The sequence below is a fragment of the Hypanus sabinus genome, chromosome 8, assembly GCF_030144855.1.
Source record: "Hypanus sabinus isolate sHypSab1 chromosome 8, sHypSab1.hap1, whole genome shotgun sequence".
Lineage (NCBI taxonomy): Eukaryota > Metazoa > Chordata > Chondrichthyes > Myliobatiformes > Dasyatidae > Hypanus > Hypanus sabinus.
The window spans coordinates 54,749,382-54,767,298 of record NC_082713.1 but is presented as its reverse complement, the minus strand read 5'-3'; the positions used below and the strand labels follow the sequence as shown (position 1 = coordinate 54,767,298).

At 40.3% G+C, this 17,917-nt stretch overlaps 1 protein-coding gene across 6 annotated transcripts; it reads right to left on the bottom strand.

The window, feature by feature from the left end:
* Positions 1 to 129: 129 nt before the first annotated feature.
* On the bottom strand, positions 130 to 15,290 carry nsdhl (NAD(P) dependent steroid dehydrogenase-like). 6 transcript variants are annotated; one of them, XM_059977212.1, is made up of 7 exons: positions 15,229 to 15,290; positions 14,803 to 14,961; positions 6,584 to 6,665; positions 6,368 to 6,496; positions 5,012 to 5,154; positions 2,202 to 2,304; positions 130 to 1,239 (listed from the first exon to the last, which is right to left on the bottom strand). In XM_059977212.1, exons 2-7 carry the CDS (start codon positions 14,844 to 14,846, stop codon positions 904 to 906), a joined length of 837 nt encoding a protein of 278 aa, XP_059833195.1. In that variant the 5' UTR covers positions 14,847 to 14,961; positions 15,229 to 15,290; the 3' UTR covers positions 130 to 903. The 6 variants fall into 6 exon arrangements, with proteins under 6 accessions (XP_059833195.1, XP_059833190.1, XP_059833192.1 ...); XM_059977207.1 differs by having other exon boundaries at positions 6,584 to 6,730; positions 14,803 to 14,964; positions 15,167 to 15,288; XM_059977209.1 differs by having other exon boundaries at positions 14,803 to 14,964; positions 15,167 to 15,288.
* Between the last annotated feature and the right edge of the window lie 2,627 nt (positions 15,291 to 17,917).

The window sequence follows — 17,917 nt, the reverse complement described above, 5'->3', positions numbered from 1 at the left end:
GCAGACACAAACTTTTCCAGATATTATTCAGAAGTGTTCTAATGGGAAGGGTAACATTTAACATCTTATTATTCCAGCTGTTTTATTCCCATTTCAATGAGATCCCATCCATAATGTTTTTTTAATAAATCCATTGTTAAACAATTTTATTAAAAAACATGAAATGAAGAAATTGTGCAACATCTCAAATGGAATAATTAACACATAATCCTTGCACAAACCCTCAGAACAGGTACAATATCATTAATCTGGTCCAGATAGTAAACAAATTTGGCAAAAGTAATTTTTGTGAATATCTTATTTAAAAGATCAGAAATAATACATTAATTGCAAGTTCAATAATGCCAATGTATCAAAATAAAATTTAGATGAGTCATTTGGGGAGGTTAACTAGTTATTTTAAAACTTAATGCACAGAAACCACAAACTGACCTTTGGAAATATTTTAATTTTAAAAAGTTAAAGGATCACAATAAGACAATCAGTTCCCCTCATCCCACCCCTGCCCCAACATGGAAGACTTTCTACCAAAGTTTACAAGACCAGTACATACAGCAATGTAGTTTTACAGTTGAGTTGAGCCTTTCATTTACTTGTTTCAGTATATTAGTTGTAGTTCAAGAATTTATCTAAACACTGCACCAGCAAACATCCTTTATCTGGATATCACAGAATATTCATGGTTTGGTTCGTAACCAATGGCTCCTTTACAACCAATAGCGTACTTTGATTTTGGGTCTACATCCCAAAAGGACACCAGTCAGATCATGCACAGATTCACTCGAGTAAAGAATTGTCCAAATAGAGCACAAATCATAGCAATGGTTATTTCAAATAATTAAATCTATTTACAACTTGACTATCAAACAGGTAATACATCAAATATTTGGCCAACTGAAATTATCATTCTTTTAATCTTTTGAGGTATGCAAAACTTTGAATTGTATACTTTATTCCTTCACTCAGACAGATGACAGGTTTATACCCTAGATCTCTCTTTGCTCTTTCACAACTGTAATAATGGAATGTTCCTGCTAATGCCACTCTCATGGGAGTGAAGGTAGGTTTAAGGGTCAAAAATGGCTTCAGCAGCAGTAATAAAATTGAGAGCAAGGCAGCCAGGTAATATGCAAACAAGTAAGGTATGTGATACTTTGGACGATCATAATTTAATCCAACCAATAGCTCCGACAAGAAAGTCCAGAAGGGAATTGGTTCATCGTTTGTGATATGATAAGCCTATTGGAATAAAAAGAGTTGAAATAATGAAGATATTTTAAAACTTTTCCAAATCAGCTAATCATTATGACAGCAATACAGCTAAATGCCAAAATAAATTGCTATAATACGTACTTCCCTTTATCCTGTGTCCATAATAACAAATAGGAAAGTTAATGGGGGGGGGGGGGGGGGGAGAGAGAATAAGAAAATCGGAAATTTTTTATGATGACCAAACTAATTTTAATATTATAGGATTTTGTTTTTAAATGTTGGCTTTGGATTGTCTGAGCCAGGAGATAAGTTTAAGTCCTATTCCAAAGATCTGATTACAAACAAAGGGTGCAGTGCATTGTTAGAGATAATTGCTTTTGTTTAAGTTATGAAGTTGCCATTTCTATCCTCTCAGGATAAATACTTCACAGCACTATGCCAAAGAATTCTGTCAATATTCTGGTCATTATCCCTGAGGTATTACCCATTATCTGGTGTTTCTGGAAGTATCCTATGCCTTGGTGCCAGTACAGCTCAGGGAGTGAGCTAGGTGATGACATCTTTTTAGTTGACTGCTTAATTACATTTAAAATTCCTTAAGTTTGATTAATTATGCTTAATTACATTGAATAAAGCTTATGTTAAATATGTTAAGACTATTTTGTTATATTGCTAGATTAGTTTCATTAATTTTATCACAAAATGATTGTTTATTTTGCTAATTTCTCAATTAAAGATCAGACTTTGGAGCCATGTTACCCACCCTGTCCCCCTCTTAATCTCTTTGCGGTGTTGGTTTGTTTAAGTGGCCATTACAGTAGGTCTCCAATTATACAGATTGCATCTATTATAAAAAAGGCAGTGACAAACTGACATAGCACCACTGTACCAATAGAGCAACTCAACCAATTACAGTGAAGCCTTTAAAGCAAGTTGACTACAGTTTGTTTTTGGAAATAATTATGTAGACTCCCAATATTAGTCATTACCTTTCCACAGATGTGTGAATTTGAGTGAAGATTTTCTGCTGCTAGGATTAGCCCATGTACAACATTATCAACATAGGTAAAGTCTACCAGGTTCTTACCATTACTGTAAAAGAAACAAGCAGTTAGCAGACCATGAAAGATCAACAAACATAACACTACTTGTACATGCAAAGTAGCATTAATGACAGCTATATTACCAATTACAAATGTCCCATTAATGCCCTCTGAGAAACTTCAAAATCTTGAGTACATTATCTTTCCTTTTAAATAACAATCAGGTTGATCTCAACCCTATCACGAAAGAAAACCCCCTGTCCATTAGAGCAATCAGTCCAGTGAATCAGCACTGCAGAACTTAGACAAAAACACACTTCCTTTTAGTATGGAGATCAAATTTAGGCTCAGGCCTCCAAGTGTGTTTTAAATGAGACCCTGCAGAGATACTCAAACCTCTACCTTTGTACTCCCACCCTTATGCAATACCATTCCCATTTACTTCATGCATGTTATAAAACCACACAATAAGATCTATCTGTTCACCAACATAAAGAAGCCTCTCACCACTGAAAACAATGTTATCCTAGATTTTTCTCTACAATAGTGCAAGAAGCTGTTGGCATTTCACTCTGCAGTTGTCATGATTTAAAAAAAAATTCTACTCAAGTATATAAAGGCACAGAATCCCAAACATCCTGAAGAATTCTTGCCAGCAATTTTCCAACTACACCCCAATACTGGACATCATAAGGTGTCCAAAGGTGGTGTAACAGATTCCTGCTGTTCCTAGGAGTTACACTGGGAACTCTGCCAAATGAGCCTGTCACTGTGGTCCTTTGATTTATGCAAAACCTCATGTGATATCGTATGAAATAACTTAAAATCCAGAAATGCCTCATTCAGTTGTCCTCCACCCATTATTACTGAGCCTGCAAGTTACACCCTCGGACTAACAGGATATTATTGCCAAACAGAATTTCCCTCTCATAAAAGCACACAAATGCCACCTAATCAGTGTCATCTAAATGGATGTAATCACACACTTAACAACAGATTTCAGTATTTTGATGACAACTAATGTCAAACAAATTGCTGTATTGTCCACTACTTTCCCATCTCACTTCTAATCCACATTTTATAAATAAAAAAAAAATCCTGACTTCTGACCGATATTTATTCGGATATTTATTCTGTATGCATTACTACAAACCCCATTTCCAAAAAAGTTGGGATATTTTCCAAAATGCAATAAAAACAAAAATCTGTGATATGTTAATTCACGTGAACCCTTATTTAACTGACAAAAGCACAAAGAAAAGATTTTCAATAGTTTTACTGACCAACTTAATTGTATTTTGTAAATATACACAAATTTTGAATTTGATGGCTGCAACACACTCAACAAAAGTTGGGACAGAGTTAAAATAAGATTGAAAAGTGCAGAGAATATTCAAGTAACACTGATTAGGAAGACTCCACATTAAGCAGGCTAATTGGTAGCAGGTGAGGTATCACGACTGGGTATAAAAATAGCGTCCATCAAAGGCTCAGTCTTTGCAAGCAAGGATGGGTCGTGGCTCACCCCTTTGTGCCAAAATCTGTGAGAGAATTGTTAGTCAGTTCAAAAGGAACATTTCCCAACACAAGATTGCAGAGAATTTCGGTCTTTCAACATCTACAGTACATAATATTGTGAAAAGATTCAGAGACATCTCAATGCGTAAAGGGCAAGGTTGGAAACCACTGTTGAATGTGCGTGAACTTCGAGCCCTCAGACGGCACTGCCTAAGAAACCGTCATGCTACTGTGACAATTATAGCCACCTGGGCTCGGGAGTACTTCAGAAAACCATTGTCACTTAACACAGTCCGTCACTGCATACAGAAATGCAACTTGAAACTATTACACAAGGAGGAAGCCATACATCAACTCTATGCAAAAAGGCCGGTGAGTTCTCTGGGCCTGAGCTCATCTCAGGTGGACTGAAAGACTGTGGAACCGTGTGCTGTGGTCAGATGAGCCCACATTTCAGCTAGTTTTCGGAAAAAACGGGCGTCGAGTTCTACATACCAAAGATGAAAACGACCATCCTGATTGTTATCAGCGAAAGATGCAAAAGCCAGCATCTGTGATGGGGGTGCTTCAGTGCCCACGACATGGGTGAGTTGCTTGTATGTGAAGGTACCATTGACTCTGAGGCGTATATTAGGATTTTAGAGAGACATATGTTGCCATCAAGGTGACGTCTCTTCCAGGGACGTCCATGCTTATTTCAGCAGGACAATGCTAGACCACATTCTGCACAGGCTACAACAGCGTGGCTTTGTAGACACAGAGTGCATGTGTTTGACTGGCCTGCTGCCAGTCCAGATCTATCTCCTATTGAAAATGTATGGTGCATCATGAAGAGGAGAATCAGACAACGGAGATCACGGACTGTTGAGCAGCTGTAGTCTTATGTCAAGCAAGAATGGACAAACTTTCCAATTGCAAATCTACTACAATTAGTATCCTCAGTTCCAAAACGATTAAAAAGTGTTATTAAAAGGAAAGGTGATGTAACACAATGGTAAACATGCCTCTGTCCCAACTTTTGTTGAGTGCGTTGCAGCCATCAAATTCTAAATTTGTGTGTACTTACAAAATACAATTAAGTTGGTCAGTAAAACTATTGAAAATCTTTTCTTTGTATTTTTGTCAGATAAATAAAGGTTCACGTGAATTAACATATCACAGATTTTTGTTTTTATTACATTTTGGAGAATATCCCAACTTTTCTGGAAATGGGGTTTGTACATCCATATATTACCAACCCAATCACAAACTTCATCTTGCCATTCCTTGCAGCTTGTACAAGGACAGGTACTAAATGTGGATCTTGTGGTCCAAAAATGCCGTGAGGACGAATTGCAATCGTCATGAAGTTTTTTTCCGGATCATTAGCATTGAGAACTTCCTGCAAGATAAAATACATACAAAAATCATGGATGTATTCGGAAGAAAATAAAAGTATTTCCATTTTCGCAAGAGGCAATAATCCTCAGCCCGTTGTGACATAAATTGATGAACAACTAACGCAGTTGCTAAATCACCTCGAACATTTTACAATTACTGGACACCCAAGAATACTGTAACAGTGAAAGGGGGTACAAATGTTGTATTAAAAGAGTACATAAATTATAATAACTAACCACTTAAAAAATCAAATTTAACAACAAATGGTGTCAATTTCATTAAAAAGGTTAACCCTTATCACATGAAATCAATTTTAAAGTACCAAACTGAGCTAGTACAGTATTGTAACTAATACACATTGTTTACAATTCTTGTGCAATAGCTGAAACAGCACAGTAGGAATTTGGATGGATTCATAAACAGTTTTTAGAAATGCCACTGAACAAGCTCAAAACCAGAAAATACTTCCTCCAAAGAATAAGACAGTAACACTTATGAAGTAAGGAAACAAGAAATTTACATTGAAAGCAAATGCTCAGCAATGTTTCTTCTTAATACTAGTCATGTCATTGGGAGATTAAATATGCAAGTATTAAACTCTTTAAAGATAAAGGCCTTGAGGGAAAAAACATTTTCAGTTTAGGATGGGCTATGTATAAATAGGTTTCAATTGACAGGACAAGAATGAAATTGGCCTCAAAGACGGGTTTAAAAAATAAATCAATGCAGATGACTGACATGTGAAGGTTAGGACTATAATTCTTAGAAGGGAAATTAAAGAAACTGAATGGCACACAAGATTGTCACAATGATTAAGAGCATCTCTGTATAAAGTAGATAAAGCATCTAACATTTTCCATTGATTGCTGGTTGTCATTTGATGGATAATGTAACTACACAAAGTGGGATAAATTGGCAATTTCTGTAAGGCTATAATCACAGGCAATATGAAAAGTAAAAATATTTACAACAGTGAAAAGGGATGATCTCCCAAAACTGTACTGGAGACACACATTGGTTAGTAAATGGAATGGGGTACAAGTAGACCCTTCCATGTGGAGATGATATTCTTTATAAAACACAAATTTTCATCTTTACAACCAAACTAAAATGTTGTTTCATCTTTTTACTCCCCACAAAGTTAGCTTCCAAGAACAAAATAAAAGTAATAATCATTACTTTAAAATTTGTGATTAAAAAATTACTAAACTTACCATTTCCTGCAAGATCTTTGTTTGTGAATAGTAGTCAATGGGTTTCTTAGCATATGGTAGGTCTTCAGAGCCATTCTTTAGGTCTCTGCCTTCAAATACGACACTTGCACTACTAGTTAGCACCAGTTTCTGTGTGCAAGAAGACAGTACAATTAAGCCATGAAAGATTTTTGTATGGTGTGCTGACATTAAAGCATGAAGTGAACTGATTCTTACTTGAACACCAGCTTCCTTGCATGCCTCAATTATGGTTTTGGTCCCTGTGTAATTGACCTTGTAGAATAGTTCTCTGTTGTCGCTGGAAGGTGGTGGAGAAGCACAGTGAAATACGATATTCACATCTTGAATTGCTGGCAGTATATCCTAAAGAATCATAATTAATTTATTTGTAATTCTACTGCCAATTTCTTTCTTTTAAATACCTTTATAAAACAAGCTTAGGATACACAATATCAAAATAAGTTACTCACGTGTTTACATGTGGCAGTTGAAACTGAGAATGAATTTTTTTTTAAAACAAGTAAAAATTGAACTGTCCTTCTGAAAGAATTCAACACTAGCGTAGCGGTTATCGTATTGGTTTACAGACCAGCAATCACAGATTGGGGTTCAATTCTCACCAGTGCCTGCAAGGAGTTTGCACGTTCTCCCTGCAATCACAAAAATTTACTCCAGGTGCTTCAGATTCCTCCCACATTTAAAGGGTTAGTGTCAGTGAGTTGTGGGTACGCTATGTTGGTGTCAGAAGCGTGGTGACATTTGCAGGCCATGCAGCACCATCCTAGCTGATTTGATTTGATCCAAACAATGCATTTCACTGTATGTTTCAACGTACATGTGACAAATTAAAAAGCTAATCTAACCAGCCAGTGGTAAGTTTTCTCCTCAAATGTCAAGGACATAAATGTTACTAGAGAAGACTGAAATCACAAACAAGAGAAAATCTGCAGATGCTGAAAACCCAAGCAACACACACAAAATGCTGGAGGAACTCAGCAGGCCAGGCAGAATCTACGGAAAAGAGATGATGTTTCAGGGCAAGACCCACCTGAAATGTTGACTGTACTCTTTTCCATAGATACTGCCTAGCCTGCTGAGTTCCTCCAGCATTTTGTGTTTGTTGCTTGGCCAGTAACTTTGGAATATCTCATTTACAAGATGTTTGCATCCACCAGAACTGCCACTAACTGATTTTTTTTAATGTTTTTCACACTGTTCTCTATAGAGACTGTTGTGTGTTAAAATCCCAGGAGATCAGTAGTTTTTGAGACACTCAAACCACTCTGTCTGACGGTCAAATGGTCTGACGGGGAAGAATCCAATTTCTTCCCCAATCTGATGTTTGGTTTGAACAACAAATGAACCTCTTGAACATGTTCAAAATGCTGTTGGAACACAGCAGGCCAGGCAGCATCTATAGGGAGAAGCACTGTCGACGTTTTGGGCCGAGACCCTCGTCAACAGTGCTTCTCCCTATAGATGCTGCCTGCCCTGCTATGTTCCACCAGCATTTTTTGTGTGTTGTTTAAATTTCCAGCATCTGCAGATTTCCTCGTGTTTGCTCTTGAACATGTTTGCATGTTGTTAATGCATTGAGTTGCTGCTGCATAATTGGCTGATAAGATATTTTGCATTAATGAGCAGGTGTACTAAATGAAGTACACTTTTCTGCACAACACTATAAAATCCAGAAATCTGTTGATCTTGGATTTGAACAAACTCTATGACTGGAAACCTGATCCCTCTTAGGAACAGGACTACAAAGCTTCAGCACTATTCACGTGACTTTTTTTCCCTCATTTCACTCATAAACAGCTCACCTCTTATCCTGCTATTGTGACCTCGGAGTCCAGACTCTTCAAAATGAGAAAACAAAATCTCTCTACATCTAGCATGTTAGTCTCTGTACAAATTCTATAAGTTTCAATGAACAACTTGCAGTCCTGTGATTTCCTCAGACATACCAAATGGAAACAGACCCTTTGGCTAATGTCTATGACAAACATCAAGTCTCTGAACTCTACCAATCCCACTTCCAGTTCACTGCAGAAATTTCTATGAAACAACATTAAGTGCTTATCTAATTAATACTATATATGGTTCCACCATCTCTTGAAATAGCAAATTCCAGATTTCAACCATCCTCTGCACAAGAGAAAATATTCTTCCTCAAATCCTCTGCCTTCTATTCCTTTTCTTAATGATACTGCTACAAGGGGTAAAGTTTTTCACTAACTTTGCTCCCCAAAACCTATATACCTCCATCAGGTTACTCCGGAGTCTATCGCAGCCTACCCACTCTCTGATACGAAATGCTCTGTCCCAGGCAACATCCTGATGAACCTCCCCTGCACCACTTCAGTATAATGACATCCTTCTCACTGAGTGGCAACCAGACTGCACAGTACTTCAGCCGAGTATTAATTAACTATACAAGACAAAATGTTTTACATTGTTATTTAACATTTTCTTTGCTTGTATTTCTATGTCCTGGCTAATAAAGGCATTTTTCATGTTCCTTTTTAACCACCTTGACTACCTGTACTGCCACCATCAGGGATCATCAGACACATACACATCCTCAGTGCCTGTTAGGTTCTGGTCATTGAGAATATCCCATTAATGTAAAGTGCATCACCTTGCATTTTTCAGAATTAAATTCTATCTGCCATTGCTCTGCCGAACTACAAGAAACATAGAAAACATAGAGCGCAATACAGGCCCTTTGGCCCACAAAGCTGTGTCAAACATGTCCTTACCTTAGAACAACCTAGACTTACCCACAGTCCTCTATTTTACTAAGCTTCATATACCTATCTAGGAGTCTCTTAAAAGACCTTTTTGTTTCCGCCTCCACCACTGCCGCTGGCAGTCATTCCATGCACTCACCATAATCTGCGTTAAAAAAAACTTACCCCGACATCTCCTCTATACCTCTTTCCAAGCATTTCAGCCCTGGGGAAAAGCCTCTGACTATCCATGCAATCAATGCCTCTCATTATCTTGTACACCTCTATCAGGTCACCTCTCATCCTCCTTCACTCCAAGGAGAAAAGGCCGAGTTCACTCAACCTTTTCTCATAAGGCATGCTGCCCAATCCAGGTAACATCCTTGTAAATCTCCTCTGCACCATTTCTATGGTTTCCATGTCCTTCCTGTAGTGAGGCAACCAGAACTGAGCACAGTACTCCAAGTTTGGTCTGACCAGGGTCCTTTATAGCTGCAACATTACCTTTTGGCTCTTAAACTAATCCCACAATTGATGAAGGCCAATGCACCATATGCCTTCTTAACCACAGAGTCAACCTGTGTGGAAGCTTTGAGTGTCCTATGGCTCAGACCCCAAGATCCCTCTGATCCTCCACACTGCCAAGAGTCTTACCATTAATGCTATATTCTGCCATCATATCTGACCTACCAAAATGAACCACCTCACACTTATCTGGGTTGAACTCCATCTGCCACTTCTCAGCCCAGTTTTTCATCCTATCACTGTCCCACTATAACCTCGGATAGTCTTTCACACTATCCCCAACCTTTGTGTCATCAGCAAATGTACTAACCCATCCCTCCACTTCCTCATCCAGATGATTTATAAAAATCACGAAGAGTAAGGGTCCCAGAACAGATCCCTGAGGCACACCACTGGTCACCGACCTCCATGCAGAATATGACCCATCTACAACCACTCTTTGCCTTCAGTGGGAAAGCCAGTTCTGGATCCACAAAGCAATGTCCTCTTGGATCCCATGCCTCCTTACTTTCTCAATAAGCCTTGCGTAGGGTACCTTATCAAATGCCTTGCTAAATCCATATACACTACATCTATTGCTCTACCTTCATCAATGTGTTTAGTCATATCCTCAAAAAATTCAATCAGGCTTGTAAGGCACAACCTGCCTTTGACAAAGCCATGCTGACTATTCCTAATCATATTATGCATCTCCAAATGTTCATAAATCCTGCCTCTCAGGATCTTCTCCATTAACTTAACAGCCACTGAAGTAAGACTCACTGGCCTATAATTTCCTGGGCATCTCTACCCCCTTTCTTGAAGGAGGGAACAACATCCACATCCCTCCAGTCCTCTGGAACCTCTCCTTCCTCATTGATAATGCAAAGATCATCGCCAGAGGCTCAGCAGTCTCCTCCCCTCTCTTCCCACACTAGCCTGGGGTACATCCCGTCTGGTTCTGGTGACTTATCCAACTTGATGCTTTTCAAAAGCTCCAGCACGTCCTCTTCCTTAATATCTACGTGCTCAAGCTTTTTAGTCCACTGTAATTTATCCCTACAATCACCAAGATCATTTTCCTTAGTGAATACTGAAGCAAAGTATTCATTAAGTATCTGCTATCTCCTCCAGTTCCATACACACTTTTCCACTGTCACACTTGATTGGTCCTATTCTCTCACGTCTTATCCTCTTGCTCTTCACATACTTGTAGAATGCCTTGTTTGAGTTTTCCTTAATCCTGTCTGCCAAGGCCTTCTCATGGCCCCTTCTGACTCTCCTCATTTCATTCTTAAGCTCCTTCCTGCTAACCTTATAATCTTCTAGATCTCTATCATTACCAAGTTTTTTTTTTAAACCTTCTTCTTGACTAGACTTACAACAGCCTTTGTACACCACGGTTCCTGTACCCTGCCATCCTTTCCCTGTCTCACTGGAACCTATCTTTGCAGAAACCCAAGCAAATATCCCCTGAACATTTGTCACATTTCTTCAATAGGTTTCCCTGAGAACATCTGTTTCCATTTTATGCTTCCAAGTACCTGCCTGATAGCCTCATATGTCCCCATTCTCCAATTAAACGTTTCCGTAACTTGTATGTTCCTATCCCTCTCCAATGCTATGGTAAAGGAGATAGAATTGTGATCACTATCTCCAAAATGCTCTGCCACTGAGAGACCTGATACTTGACCTGGTTCATTTCCCAATACCAAATCAAGTACAGCCTCTCCTCTTGTAGGCTTATCTACATATTGTGTCAAGAAACCTTCCTGAACACAGCTAACAAACTCCACCCCAACTAACCCCTCACTACGGAGATGCTAATCAATATTTGGGAAATTAAAATCTCCCACCACAACAACCCTGTTATTATCACACTTCTCCGGAATCTGTCCCCCTATCTGCTCCTCAACATCCCTGTTACTATTGGGTGGTCTATTTAAAAAAAAACACCCAGTAGAGTTATTGACCCCTGCCCGTTCCGAACTTCCACCCAGAGACTCCGTAGGCAATCCCTCCATGGCGTCCACCTTTTCTGCAGCTGTGCTCCACTGTTCAACAGTGCCACGCCCCCACTTCTTTTGCCTCCCTCCCTGTCCTTTCTGAAACATCTAAAGCCAGGCACTTGAAGTAGCCATTCCTGCCCCTGCACCATCCAAGTCTCTGTAATGGCCACAACATCAGTGGTGATCCGTGCTCTAAGCTCATCCGCTTTATTCATAATACTCACATTAAAATAGACACATCTCAAACCATCAGTCTGAACATGTCCCTTCTCTATCACCTGCCTATCCTCCCTCTCGCACTGTCTCCAAACTTTCTCTATTTGTGAGCCAACCTCCCTTTCCTCTGCCACTTCACTTCGGTTCCCACCCCCCAGCAATTCTAGTTTAAACTCACCCCAGTAGCCTCAGCAAACCTTCCCACCAGGATATTGGTCCCCGTGGGATTCAAGTGCAACCCGTCCTTCTTGTACAGGTCACACTTGCCCCAAAAGAGGTCACAATGATCCAAAAATCTGAATCCCTGTCCCCTGCTCCAATCCCTCAGACATACATTTATCTTCCACTTTATCCGATTCCTATTCTCACTGTCACGTGGCACAGGCAGTAACCCCTAGATTACTACCTTTGAGGTCCTGCTTCTCAACTTCCTAACTCCCTGTAGTCTGCTTTCAGGACCTCCTCCCTTTTCTTGCCTATGTCATTGGTACCAATATGTACCACGACCTCTGGCTGTTCCCCTTCCCACTTCAGGATACCGTGGACATGATCAGAACCATCCCGGACCCTGGCACCTGGGAGGCAAACTACCATCCTCATTTCTTTCCTGTGTCCACAGAATCGCCTGTCTGACCCCCTAACTATAGAGTCCCCTATCACTACTGCCTTCCTCTTCCTTTCTCTACCCTTCTGAGCCTCTGGGCCAGACTCTGTCCCAGAGGCACAACCACTGTTGCTTCTCCCAGGTAGGCAGTCTTCCTCAACAGTACTCAAACAGGAGTACTTCTTGTTAAGTGGGACAGCCACTGGGGTACTCTCTAGCATCTGCCTCTTGCCCTTCCCTCTCCTGACTGTTATCCACTTATCTATCTCCCCAGGCCCCGGAGTGACTACGTGCCTATAGCTCCTTTCTATCACCTCCTCACTCTCCCTGACCAGATGAAGGTCATCAAGCTGCATCTCCAGTGCCCTAACCCAGTCCCTAAGGAGCTGCAGCTCGACACACCTGGTGCAGATGTGGCTGTCCAGGAGGCTGGGAGTCTCCAGGACCTCCCACATCTGACACCGCGCACAGGAAACTGGCCTCACACACATACTTTCTGTCTGTATTCTGCACAGACAACCTACCTCGCCTTGACCCTTTATCACCAAAACCTTCCTACTCTGTCTCCCTCTTCTCCGACTACCACTTCTCCAACACCCGCAGTATAAATCTGTCTTTTTAAAACTCTTCTTGCTGTTCTTACTGGCTGACCTCCGTGCGCTTGCACAGAAATAACCATCTTATCATCTCATCAATACTGTTTGTAGCAAATGCCCATCCTCCTCACTATCAATATCAGTGCCATTTTCATACCTTCTGAAACTTCTTTTACAGATTCCATATCATTGTACACAAATCAACAGCAAGAGTCAAACATTTCCAATTGCCTTGATCAACATGTTCTGCTCCTATCATCAAGCCAACTTTGTTCCAATTTTCCCAATCGTTTTGGATCTCTTGGGAAGAACCTTACATGGAATCTTGTAAAAGTCTTCACTGAATTTCATGCATGTCATCTCAACTGCATCATTCTTTGAAAAATTCTACCCAATTAGATAAATTTTCACATTAACATAATTCTTGCTTCCATGTGCAGATCAATCTTGCCCCTCAGAGCATTTTCCAGTAGATTCCTTATTATTACTTGACTCTAAATTACTAAGTTCACCTGTTGCCCTTCTTGAACAAAAGATGCCACATTTTCTGACCTACTTATCCAGCAAGATTACAAAATTTCTGACAGAGACCCCAGTAATCTCCTCCTTTGCTTCCCACAGCATCTTGAACTACAATTCACCATGCCTAGCAGATATGCCCACCTTTCAGCAACTCAGATATCTAATACCTACACATTTTCAAATGATAATTTATCCTATTATTTCACCATGCCCTCCCTGAATGATGTCCTCCTTCATAATAAACACAGATGAGTTGTATTCATTGAAAACCTCAACTTCATCCTTTGGTTCCAGGCAGAGATGACCATTTTGCTCCCTAATGGGGTGTCTTGTGGTTAAAAGATGTTTGGAGATGTTTCTCCTTTTACATTTTCTAATGACATTTCAGTAACCCATATACTTCCCTTACTCCTATAGGATCTCTTCAATAATTTCCTTTCTTTACACTACGTATGAATTCCTTTGTCATCCACGGATTCTATGACTTATTGACACTACCACATTGGAAACATATTGGGTTTGAACTACCACTTCTGAATTATTTCCATTGGTCAGACACAGAATTATCTGCAAGACTAACTGTTCCCAATCTACTTTTGTAAGGTTCTGTTTAATCAGATTGAAATCAGTCTTCCTCAGATGGACCGTGGACAGCATTCTAACTGACTGCATCACTGTCTGGTATGGGGGCGCTACTGCACAGGATTGGAAAACGCTACAGAAAGTTGTAAAATTAGTCAGCTCCATCATGGGCACTAGCCTCCGCAGTATCCAAGACATCTTGAAGGAGCGGTGCCTCAGAAAGGGGGCATCCGTTATTAAGGACTCCCATCACCCAGGACATGCCCTCGTCTCATTGTTACCTTCAGGAAAGAGGTACAGGTCTGAAGGCACACACTCAACGATTCAGAAACAGCTTCTTCCCCTCTGCCATCCGATTTCTAAATAGGCATTGAACCCTTGAATACTATCCCATTTTTTTGTTTTTGCTCTATTTTAACTATTTAATATACATATATTACTGCAATGGATTTGTGTCCTATATTTATCACGTACTGTATTGCACTGCTGCCGTTAAGTTAACAAATTTCATGACATATGCCGGTGATAATTAAAGCTTATTCTGATTGTGATTCCATTTCAAGACCTTAATTTCCAGTGCATTCTCTTTTTAACGTAACTGCATTAAAATCCAAGAACTATAAAAGTTCATTGCATAGTTTTAATAAGAAAAACTCTGATTATTTATACTGACCTCTTTACAGCAGAGATCCGCACTAAAAAACGGAACTCCTTCATTCGCGGATGGTTTTCGGATATCCAAAATATTAACACGGTATCCTTTCTCCAGAAGCTTTGTCACCAGACGTTGGCCCAAAAAGCCGGAGCCCCCGATAACAGTGCATTTGTTGTTCTGCTAACAAGATAGGAAAGATTGATTCTTACGAGCTCTTGGCCAAACAGGTGATTGTCATCCAAGATACGAAGGCTCCCCAAGAATTCATGGTTTTCTTCACCAAAACTGTCCCTGTCCCAACCTCTGCCTTTCCCACTTAATTAATTCTATATGTAGACACATCTCCGTTTCCCGGCGCAAACGTTGCCAATTAAATACTCACTCGCAAACGTGCAGCCATCTCCCCCAAGGCAAAGCACAGTATTTTACCAAAACCGAACCCACCTGGGACGGAAAGGTATCAGCGTGGCCGCAATCTTCATTGGCCCACGGAGGTTCTCTCCCTTCTGATTGGAAAGCGGCGTATCGTTGCTCTGGTGACTGTTCTATAAACCAATCAAATTATCGGGTGATCATGGGCCGTGATGACGTATAACAGTAACCAATTGCAATTGGGCGAAGCTTCACTCGCTGGTAGTGACCAGTTTCATGTTCCCCAGGAACCCATTCACAAAATAAATTGATGCTGAACGTTACAGTGTATTATATAGCGAATAAACGCCAAATAAAATTGACTCGTGCATGGGGTGTTAGATATTTATAATGCTCAGCATTACTGAAACTTACTTTTATTAAAATGTCAGGGACAGTTAAAAGAAGTGTCCGAGGAATATAATTCTGGTTAATAGGCTGTGCAGCGCTTTTAAAATGAGTACTTTGCGACAGCACTCAGCTATAATACCAATTAAAAACAGAAAATGCTGGAGGTGAAGATAGAAATTTGTTCCAAGTTTTATGCTGAGGATTTTTCAGCCGATCTCTTTTCAATTGATACAAACACGAGAATATATCAAGCAAGAGGAACCCACCCAGCCTACTCTGCCACTCTGCCATTCAACAATATCATGACTGATCGTCCATCTTCCTACTCCATCTCCAATCTACCAAGCAAAAACTGCAGCGAACCCTCTGGCACTGAGTCTGACACTTTAGCTCACAGAGGGTGGAGTTGGGGGGCGGGGAGAGGAGAGCGGTGGTGAGAGGGGATTCAATAGTTCGGGACCAGACAGAAGATTCTATGGACATGAAAGAGACTCCAAGATAGTATGTTGCTCCCTAGATGCCAGGATAAGACCGTTTCAGATCGGGTCCACAGCATTCTTAAGGCAGAGGGTGAGCAGCTAGAGTTCATGGTACATAATGCTACACATCGTCATAGACAATAAAAACGATGAGGTCCTGAAGACCGAATATAAGGAGTTAGGTAGAAAACTGAACAGCAGCACCTCAAGGGTAGGTCATTTCTGGATTCTACCCATGCCATGCACCAGTGAGCGTAAGACCGGATAATGCGGCAGATAAATGGGTGACGGCTGAAGAATACGTGCAGGGGTCAAAGTTTCAGATTTGTAGATCTTTGGGATCTCTTTTGGGGAAGGTATGATCCGTACAAAAGGGAACAGTTACACTGAACTTAAGGGGGACCAATCTCCTAGCGAGCAGGTTTACGGGAGCTTTGGGAATGCTTTAAACTAGGTTGGCAGGGAGATGGGAACCACTATGATAGGTCAGAGGACGAGGCAGTCGCTGTAAAGATAGATACAGTGGGAGGAGAGACTGAGGAAGGATAGGCAGCCGATAGATTAGAGACATTAAAGAGACCTTTCGATGAGCGCCTCAATGAAAGAGAAATGCAAGCCATACAAGAGAGAGATATTGGACTGATCTTAGAGCAGGTTAAAAAGTCTGTGCAACACTGTACGCTGAAGAAGCTGTCCTGTGTGAGGTTCTATGCTCAATCTATTTTGAAAGCAATTAATAACTGCCTTCCAACGACACGTGCTCTACAGATACCGTTCCATTTCAATCTTAAATAACCTACCCATATTTTGAGCTCCAGTACAGTACTAGACTCTCAAGCCTTGGAAAACATCCAACATTTAGCACCATATTTTGTTTCTCTCAACGAATATGAACGTTCTAACCTATTCATTTTCTCCTAATGTGACAGCCCAACAACCAGGTTGGTGAATATTTATTCCATAGCAAGTACATCTTCTTCAGATAAGGAAATCAAAACTATAATTTTCCAGGTATGGTTTTAGTAAGACTCTACTTGATGTAAATAAGACATCTATACTCTTGTAGCAATACACAGAAGGTTGGAAAAACTCAGTGGGTCAGGCAGCATCTATAAAGGAAAATAAGCAGTTGACATTTCATCAGGACTGGAAGGGAAGTGGGCAGAAATCAGAATAAGAGTGTTTGGTTGGGGGGAAGGTGATGGAGAGTAGCAGGTGATACCAGGTGATAGCAGGTGAATCCAGGTGAGAGAGGGAAGACAGGCAGATGGGGAAAGAGGGGAAAGGGAATAATATGAGAAACTGGAAGGTGATAGTTGGGGAAGGCAAAGGGTTACAGAAGGAGAGGACAGTAGACTATGGAATAAAAGGAAAGGGGTGGAGGGTCCAGAGGGAGGAAGGAGATGGCAAGTTGGGTGAGCGGGGTCGGGGTGATTGATGCAGAAGGCGTAATGGAGCCAGAGATAGGGGCATTTTTGTTTTGCTCTAGATTTCTGGTATGTGCACTCTCTCCTGTGTTTCCATCTTTACTCTTGTATCTACATGTTAGCTTTTAGTGACTGATTTACAAAAGCAGCCAAGTTCTTTTTAACAGCAACATTTTCCAATAGCTCATATTTTTTAAAAAGCTCAGGTTTTTTTTATTTTTTCTACTCATGTAGATAACTTCTCAACTTCCTATCTCATATTCTGAGTGCCATAATTTGGCCTCATGTTGATATTGAGTGTTCCCAGTCTAGTGTCTATAAGCACCCTCACTTTAGGAGGATTATACTATATCAATCTATAATTCAAAAAAAATCTCATTTACTTAACTACTTTAGTTTATACTCACCACATTTCAAGTGGTGAATCGCAACCAAGGAGGAGAAACGTTAGTCTAGCGATTAGCG

What these genes read in the sequence shown, in the direction of transcription:
- nsdhl (XM_059977207.1), bottom strand. An exon ending in CGGATCTCTGCTGTAAAGAG is followed by an intron (nt 6,731 to 14,802) that starts GTCAGTATAAAT and finishes ATGATTCTTTAG; the next exon opens with GATATACTGCCAGCAATTCA. An exon ending in GCAAGGAAGCTGGTGTTCAA is followed by an intron (nt 6,497 to 6,583) that starts GTAAGAATCAGT and finishes TCTTGCACACAG; the next exon opens with AAACTGGTGCTAACTAGTAG.